The following is a 9,529-nucleotide window of genomic DNA, read 5'->3' as shown; positions in this document are numbered from 1 at the left end:
CTATTTTCAAGAACAATTCTCAAAGATCAGATGTTATGCTTAACCAAAATCCTCTACGTTCGACATTGATATCCTATTTTCAAGAACAATTCTCAAAGATCAGATGTTATGCTTAACCAAAATCCTCTACGTTCGACATTGATATCCTATTTTCAAGAACAATTCTCAAAGATCAGATGTTATGCTTAAACAAAATCCTCTACGTTCGACATTGATATCCTATTTTCAAGAACAATTCTAAAAGATCAGATGTTATGCTTAAACAAAATCCTCTACGTTCGACATTGATATCCTATTTTCAAGAACAATTCTAAAAGATCAGATGTTACGCTTAACCAAAATCCTCTACGTTCGACATTGATATCCTATTTTCAAGAACAATTCTAAAAGATCAGATGTTACGCTTAACCAAAATCCTCTACGTTCGACATTGATATCCTATTTTCAAGAGCAATTCTTAAAGATCAGATGTTATGCTTAACCAAAATCCTCTACGTTCGATATTGATATCCTATTTTCAGGAACAATTCTAAAAGATCAGATGTTATGCTTAACCAAAATCCTCTACGTTCGACATTGATATCCTATTTTCAAGAACAATTCTAAAAGATCAGATGTTATGCTTAACCAAAATCCTCTACGTTCGACATTGATATCCTATTTTCAAGAACAATTCTAAAAGATCAGATGTTACGCTTAACCAAAATCCTCTACGTTCGACATTGATATCCTATTTTCAAGAACAATTCTAAAAGATCAGATGTTATGCTTAACCAAAATCCTCTACGTTCGACATTGATATCCTATTTCCAAGAACAATTCCAAAAGATCAGATGTTATGCTTAAACAAAATCCTCTACGTTCGACATTGATATCCTATTTCCAAGAACAATTCTAAGAGATCAGATGTTATGCTTAACCAAAATCCTCTACGTTCGACATTGATATCCTATTTCCAAGAACAATTCCAAAAGATCAGATGTTATGCTTAACCAAAATCCTCTACGTTCGACATTGATATCCTATTTCCAAGAACAATTCCAAAAGATCAGATGTTATGCTTAACCAAAATCCTCTACGTTCGACATTGATATCCTATTTCCAAGAACAATTCTTAAAGATCAGATGTTATGCTTAAACAAAATCCTCTACGTTCGACATTGATATCCTATTTCCAAGAACAATTCCAAAAGATCAGATGTTATGCTTAACCAAAATCCTCTACGTTCGACATTGATATCCTGTTTTCAAGAACAATTCTTAAAGATCAGATGTTATGCTTAAACAAAATCCTCTACGTTCGACATTGATATCCTATTTCCAAGAACAATTCCAAAAGATCAGATGTTATGCTTAACCAAAATCCTCTACGTTCGACATTGATATCCTGTTTTCAAGAACAATTCTTAAAGATCAGATGTTATGCTTAAACAAAATCCTCTACGTTCGACATTGATATCCTATTTCCAAGAACAATTCCAAAAGATCAGATGTTATGCTTAACCAAAATCCTCTACGTTCGACATTGATATCCTGTTTTCAAGAACAATTCTTAAAGATCAGATGTTATGCTTAAACAAAATCCTCTACGTTCGATATTGATATCCTATTTTCAAGAACAATTCTAAGAGATCAGATGTTATGCTTAACCCAAATCCTCTACGTTCGATATTGATATCCTATTTTCAAGAACAATTCTCAAAGATCAGATGTTATGCTTAACCCAAATCCTCTACGTTCGACATTGATATCCTATTTTCAAGAGCAATTCTTAAAGATCAGATGTTATGCTTAACCAAAATCCTCTACGTTCGACATTGATATCCTGTTTTCAAGAACAATTCTTAAAGATCAGATGTTATGCTTAAACAAAATCCTCTACGTTCGACATTGATATCCTATTTCCAAGAACAATTCCAAAAGATCAGATGTTATGCTTAACCAAAATCCTCTACGTTCGACATTGATATCCTGTTTTCAAGAACAATTCTTAAAGATCAGATGTTATGCTTAAACAAAATCCTCTACGTTCGATATTGATATCCTATTTTCAAGAACAATTCTAAGAGATCAGATGTTATGCTTAACCAAAATCCTCTACGTTCGATATTGTGAATTCATTTTGTGTGAGAATTAATTCCGGGAAGATCCTCTGAAGCAGATTTTGTGTGAGAATTAATTCCAGGAAGATCCTCTGAAGCAGATTTTGTGTGAGAATTAATTCCAGGAAGATCCTCTGAAGCAGATTTTGTGTGAGAATTAATTCCAGGAAGATCCCCTGAAGCAGATATCCAGAATTCCAGATCCCACCTTGAGTGCGTCAACAGATCGGAAAACTGTTTTGATACAATTCACCAACCATTAAACTGGATTGCTCCATATTGCCTTTGCCGTTACCAATACCATGTCAGTGTTCAGGTTCTACTAGCACTTGATAGTACACCCAAACTGAGACTAGAGTAAAGACAATCTCGTCACCCTCATAAACTAACTGCCTAAGTCATTTTCTCCACTTGTTGGGAAATCAAAAAGAAACCTTCTCATTTCCTAATTCTTTATATCATTGTCTTGAGTTTCAATTCACAAATTCTTAATAGCAAAATTTGTGAATAAGAATTTGTTAATTGAAGCTCACCACAATGATATAAAGAATTAGGAAATGAGGTCTTCTTTTCTATTTCCCAACAAGTGGAGAAAATGACTTAGGCAGTAAGTTTATGAGGGTGACGTATGTCAAAAGCGTGAAGTGGAGCAGTAATGTATGGGTCACTCTTTAGGATCGGGTAAGAGGGATTGTTCACTTTATCTGTACAGATAAAAGTGTAACTCTTACAATCGTATTTTTCAGCGAAATCATTTAAGACTGACCATATATACAAACGTCTGTGCCCAAGCCCCCTCTCCACCCAAGCTAGGATCAAGGAGGGCCAGGTAATGGCTGCTGATGATTCTGCAAATAGACCTATAGGCTCCCCTAAACCTCCCATCCTTAGCTCACAAGGATGATGGGGTTGCAGTGACCAAAGAAACTAACGAGTCTGAGTGGTCTTTGTACCTTTTATTGTCTTTGGGTTTCTACGATTCAGCCAAGAATTACCGTGAACTCATTGTAGTATCATAAAGGGATATTCGTAATTTGAGGTGATTTTTCAAAATTTTTATTTTGGATCTTATATTCCATCTATTTTCGATGGTTAAACTCTTATTCTGAAATTCCCTCTACTTTCGATGCTTAAACTCTTATTCTGAAATTCCATCTACTTTCGATGCTTAAACTCTTATTCTGAAATTCCATTTACTTTCGATGCTTAAACTCTTATTCTGAAATTCCATCTACTTTCGATGCTTAAACTCTTATTCTGAAATTCCCTCTACTTTCGATGCTTAAACTCTTATTCTGAAATTCCCTCTACTTTCGATGCTTAAACTCTTATTCTGAAATTCCCTCTACTTTCGATGCTTAAACTCTTATTCTGAAATTCCCTCTACTTTCGATGCTTAAACTCTTATTCTGAAATTCCCTCTACTTTCGATGCTTAAACTCTTATTCTGAAATTCCCTCTACTTTCGATGCTTAAACTCTTATTCTGAAATTCCCTCTACTTTCGATGCTTAAACTCTTATTCTGAAATTCCATCTACTTTCGATGCTGAAACTCTTATTCTGAAACTCCATCTATTTTCGATGCTTAAACTCTTATTCTGAAACTCCATCTACTTTCGATGCTTAAACTCTTATTCTGAAATTCCATCTACTTTCGATGCTTAAACTCTTATTCTAAAATTCCATCTATTTTCGATGCTTAAACTCTTATTCTGAAATTCCATCTACTTTCGATGCTTAAACTCTTATTCTGAAATTCCATCTACTTTCGATGCTTAAACTCTTATTCTGAAATTCCATCTACTTTCGATGCTTAAAACTCTTATTCTGAAATCGATGGCAAATCTATATAACATTGTATCTTAGTTAGTAAAAACGGTCCTTAATTCGTTATCCATACTCAATGCCATTCATGGCTGACTTGTTAATTAAGTTATTTAAGTTAGATGATTATGAATATCTATCCAGTTATTGAAAAAACCTATAACAATAAATTTTAATCAAACATTGCACTCTGCAATAGGTGTTAGTTCGAGTATTTTGAGTATAAGCAAATGCTTCTGGCAAATTGACAACTTGGCAACTCTAGTAACTCTGTAAGCAGTTTGCCAGATATGGAGATTTATCCCTAGATTTGGGGATTTTGGGTGTCTGATGGGGTATTCTGTACAAATTTCTATGAAGAAAAAGCAAAGATGAGTAAACCTTTAATTTTTTTTTCAATTACTTTACTTGCAATTACATGAAGTATAGTGTGTAATTTATATATTATTAAAGCTTGCAGGATCAGAAGAAAATATATTTGGGAAATGGGGGTTTTTTTTAGTTGTTTTGGGGATTTTTTCTATGAAGAAAAAGCAAAGATGAGTAAACCTTTAATTTTTTTTCAATTACTTTACTTGCACTTACATGAAGTATAGTGTGTAGTTTCTATATTAGTAAAACCTTCATGATCAGAAGAAAATATATATGTGGAAATGGGGATTTTTTAGTTGTTTTGGGGATTTTTTATCATGAGTTTTGGGGATTTTTACACTAACCCATCTGTGTGCAACATAGTTAGTTCAAAAGTGTAATATCGTAAACATCGTTTAATTTTGTGTATATTTATCAAACGAGTGATTTTTCATTTCTACAATCGTTCAAAGCAATAAGGAAAAAGGTTTCATGGCTGTAAAACTAATAAATGGACTGTAATACAGTATCCATCTGAGGTCAAAGGTACCCAAGATGTCTACCTATGTAGCCGAGACCTTCAAGGTAAATAAATTGTTAAAGTATATTTTCTTCTTGTGCAGTATAATTTGTTATTAGATATGTTAATGAGAATTATTTTTACGATTACCACGTTCTTAATGGGTTACTAGTATCCTGCCTAGTGAAGCTAGCCTGACCTACATACTAATAGGCTATATAGGCCTAGCCTAGTTATGTGATCCTTGTACTGAGGAAGTAGTTTGTAGTTTTTCAACTGGGCAGCTTACTCTTGGTAAAATTGCAGCTTTTTACCTGACAACAATTTTGTTTTATGATTAATATTGTGAAAAAATGACGTATGTCTGTACAAGCCTGAAAATTATGATTGGTATAAATTTTAGAACAACACGGAAAAAATGGATGGTAAAGTTTTACTGTTTTACAGATTCTCATTTCAAACTGAAAATATGTTTTCCTGTAGTAAATAACGTGATTTGACCGAATTTGACCTTCATTTCAACCGCAAACAAACGGAACAATCAGTTCGACTAACTTTAAGTAGCCGAACTGGTTGCTGTTATTACGACTGAAATGAAGGCGAAAACCAGTTGAATCACGTTATTTTCTACAGGAAAACATATATTTTCTGTTAAAATGTTTAAATATAAGGTCTCTTGTTATATATTCTCTATTAAAATGTTTAAATATGATGACGTTCAATTTTCGTGTCACTTCACTCGTCAAGAACGTATGTACTGCGAACGCTAACATTAGCAATGTTACGCAACATTACCAATGTTGCACTGCCATTGCTAACGTTAGCAATGCTACGATAATATTAGCATGTGTATTTTAAAGCATTTTTCGGTAATAGTATATAACACCACGCTCTCCATTTACTCCAATGTAACGTAATCCTGCAGTTCTCACCTTCTTGCACAGTAATTAGGTGGTTGTTGAAAATCCGGGAAAGCAATAATTAGCAAGATGTGTTGAAGAGGGGAGAAGGGGTTATAAAAAGAAAATAGCTCGGTTTCCTCACTAAACGACTTGGAACTGACATGTCAACATAGTCGAGAAGGTTGTGACGTCAGCGTACATTTGGTATATATTCAAAACATTTACTAAATTAGAAATTAAGTGATTACTCAAAAGTGTCACTATTTGTGAATGATGTATTTTACATGGTAAATACTTGAAAATAGATGTAATATTGTTTTTCTTTAAAGAAACTTTTTATGAGAATGACTATTTTTACAGCGTATGTTTTCATTCGCGGAAAATGGAAACTTTGACGTCAGCGTACATTTGGTATATATTCAAAACATTTACTAAATTAGAAATTAAGTGATTACTCAAAAGTGTCACTATTTGTGAATGATGTATTTTACATGGTAAATACTTGAAAATAAATGTAATGTTGTTTTTCTTTAAAGAAACTTTTTATGAGAATGACTATTTTTACACCGTATGTTTTCATTTGCGGAAAATGGAAACTGAGAATGTCAGATCGTACAATGGCGCTGTCAGCGATCGAGCCCTTGAAATACGAATGTGGCTGGGTGAACAGTATTTTGGTGTTAAGGGATAATTTGAAGGAGATAAATTTTGTAATAAAACAATCACAAGAACACGGGGTTATTGATAAAGAACACAAATGCGGCCATTGTGATAATAAGTGCCAACTTGACAGTAAAAGGTGGGTTTGGCGGTGCCAGAAAAAAGTTGCCATTGGAAAACAGAAGGCCAAAAAGTGCAATTATTCTGTAGCAGTGTTTAAAGGGGGTTGGCTGTCCCAAGCTAAGGTGAAGGCTGGAGATAATTTATTTTTTAGTGGAGTCTATCTAGACAAAATATTCACTTACGAATTCATCCGCCGGGAAATAGGGTGGACTAATAACACCATTAGTGACTGGTGTAATTTTATCAGGGAGGTCCTTGAAAATTACTGTGAAGTGGTGAGGAAGCCTATTGGTGGCCCTGGAAAAACAGTGGAAATTGACGAAAGCAAATTTGGGAAAAGAAAGTATAATAAAGGCCGAACAGTGGACGGCCAGTGGGTCTTTGGTGGTATTTGCAGGGAGACCCGTGAATTTTTTGCAGAGCCAGTGCTAACTCGGGACCGGGAACCATTGTTGGCAATAATTAAGATTTACGTGTTTCCAGGTACCACCATTATATCAGATTGCTGGAAAGCCTACTATTATTTGGGAATTGAAGGCTTTGATCACCAAACAGTGAATCATACTTATAACTTTGTGGACCCAGAAACTGGTGCCCACACCAATACCATTGAGAGGCAGTGGCGCAGTTATAAGGAGTGGTTGCCAAAATTCGGCCGGAAGAAGTACCATTTCAGAGGGTATCTGGCACGATTTTATTTTTTGTCAAGGTGGAAGAGCCTAATAGACCGTTACCACCATTTCATGCTTGCAATGGCAGCTTTGTACCCTCCCACAAACTAGGTATGATATTTTAATATTTGATATAGTAGTATAGTAAATGAAAGATTAAAAAGTAGTATAGTAGCAGGAGGTCTAAGGCAGGCATCCTTACGCAGGGATCAATAGATGGCGTTACTGTAGCAAAACGTATTCTTGGATTAATAGTCATTCTCAAAATAGTTTCTTTAATGAATACACTTTAATAAGATTTATCATCAAATATTTACCAAATATAAAATATATTTGGTAAATATATACACTTTTGAGTAATTGATCCATTTTTAATTTAGTATATAGTTTGAATATATACCAAATGTACTCTGTCGGGACCGTGGTGCCACCGTGCCAGTAGTTCAGCGTCTCACTTTAAAGCTGGATGGGTAGATTATACGAGTTATGGTGCACCATTCTGGATTTAATAGGGCCAAGGAATCAGTGGCCTCGTGATATTCCAGGCTATTTTTGGAAAACTGGCACATTGAAAAACAAAGAACGTTTCAAAATTTCAGTGTTTTCATTTGTAAACGGGCTACAGCGCCACCTACTTCTTGAATGGTGCGCTGTTAAACAACTTTTGAGAGCCCAGGCTGCCTGGAATCATATAAATTATCTATGGGATAAATTCGAAAAAACTAGTGATTATGACCGGGTTTACTGGAATTGGAATGTAGCCATGGGCGTTGATCAATATATTGGTGGTGATATCCATTATTATTAACAAGGTAACTTCGTTGCGATATTCTGTCGAACGGGCTACTCGGACGCCCGAGATAACCCCCCTCCCCGCTACCAACCAACCCCCCCTCCCCCCTCCCCCCTCCCCCCTCCCCCCTGTGCAACATATCTTGCTAATTATTGCTTTCCCAGAATCTAAATAACCACCTAATTACTGTGCAAGAAGATGAGAAGAGAACTGTAGGATTGCATTATATTGGAGTAAATGGAGAGCTTGGTGTTGTATACTATTACCCATTTTTCCATATACCCTTTACACTATATATAAAAAGGTACAAAATGGTATAGAACCTAACAAACCCACCTAACCTAACCTAGAAGTTCCCAGGTCACAACCCCCTAGCCGGGGCAAGCCCCCGGACCCTCTACCCAGGTCACAACCCCTAGCCGGGGTAAGTCCCCGGACCCCCTTCCCAGGTCACAACCCCTATCCAAGGTTCTACATGCAAGTATATAAGATTAAAGAAATTAATGACTTACTTTTATGAAGGCGACGACGAAACTTGTGGGTCACCGGGGTGTTGTGACTGTGACGTCTTAACTTCTGTATACCCACATCGCCGTTTCTTCTTTGTCTTAGCTTAGTACTGCACTTGGGATACTGTAAACGTTGGGCTATTACATTATGAAGTTTTAAGAAAATGATTAACATTGGAATTCACCGAAATGCTTTCAAGTAAGGATTACTGCAGACGTTACAAGTTTCTAAAACTTCCATCGTAAAATACGCAAAACGACCTCACTTGAACTACAAAGACCTGACTTGGACAAAGGTTTTTTGTTGGAAGGTGGTAGTTTTTTGTTGGAAGGAGGACATGTCACTAACCTCTTTTTGTTCTGTAACCGAAATACAAACCACACTATTTACATTGGGGGTACAGTATTACTTTCGGCGTAGCTGAAATGGCGAGCCATTAGATTTTAACGAGGGTTAACTACCCCCTCACTAGTTAGTGAGGGGGTAGGGGAGGGGTAGCTAGCTACCCCTCCCCCCTCACACACCGGTGAACTGGTTCACTTCGCTTTTGGCTCGGGTGGTGGGCAGATGTGTCTGCTCTCACCCTCGCTTGGCAGCCATTAATGTTTTGTCTTTACTTAATTACTTACTTTTTCTTATACTTAATATATATATATATATAAACATTCTTTATGTTTATATATATATTTGGGTATAGGAATATAGTAAGTTTCCTTTTCAGTGTTTGTGCTGTGTGTGTGTAGTGTACGTCAATGTCACCGCGTAGTTCCAGGCCACCGTGGTTGCACGTCATGGGGCACGATCTCTTGGTCCTTCGGTCGTTCTTTCGGCTTCCGTTTTTCGGCCGCTGTGGGGAATCGTCATCGTTGGACTTTCTCCTTTCATCTGTTTTCCCTGCTGTTCCTCCTTCCCTGCGGGGAACTTGGTCTCTCAGCGAAGGGAACGTGGGAGTTTAGTTTGACTATGGTCTCTCTCTCTACTCGAGGTCGTTCACCCTTTTACTACTACTACGTACTATTACGGTAGCCTCTTTCCTGTTGCGGGTTGAGTTGCTATTCCGTTAATTGTCTCG

At 36.3% G+C, this 9,529-nt stretch overlaps 1 protein-coding gene across 1 annotated transcript; it reads left to right on the top strand.

Annotated features, from left to right (window-relative positions):
• Positions 1–6,317: 6,317 nt before the first annotated feature.
• On the top strand, positions 6,318–7,265 carry LOC137645737 (uncharacterized). Its single transcript, XM_068378632.1, has one exon. It carries the CDS (start codon positions 6,318–6,320, stop codon positions 7,263–7,265), a length of 948 nt encoding a protein of 315 aa, XP_068234733.1.
• The last annotated feature ends 2,264 nt before the right edge of the window (positions 7,266–9,529 follow it).

This window comes from Palaemon carinicauda, chromosome 1 (assembly GCF_036898095.1).
Source record: "Palaemon carinicauda isolate YSFRI2023 chromosome 1, ASM3689809v2, whole genome shotgun sequence".
Classification (NCBI taxonomy): Eukaryota; Metazoa; Arthropoda; class Malacostraca; order Decapoda; family Palaemonidae; genus Palaemon; species Palaemon carinicauda.
This window is presented reverse-complemented; position numbering and strand designations above follow the sequence as displayed.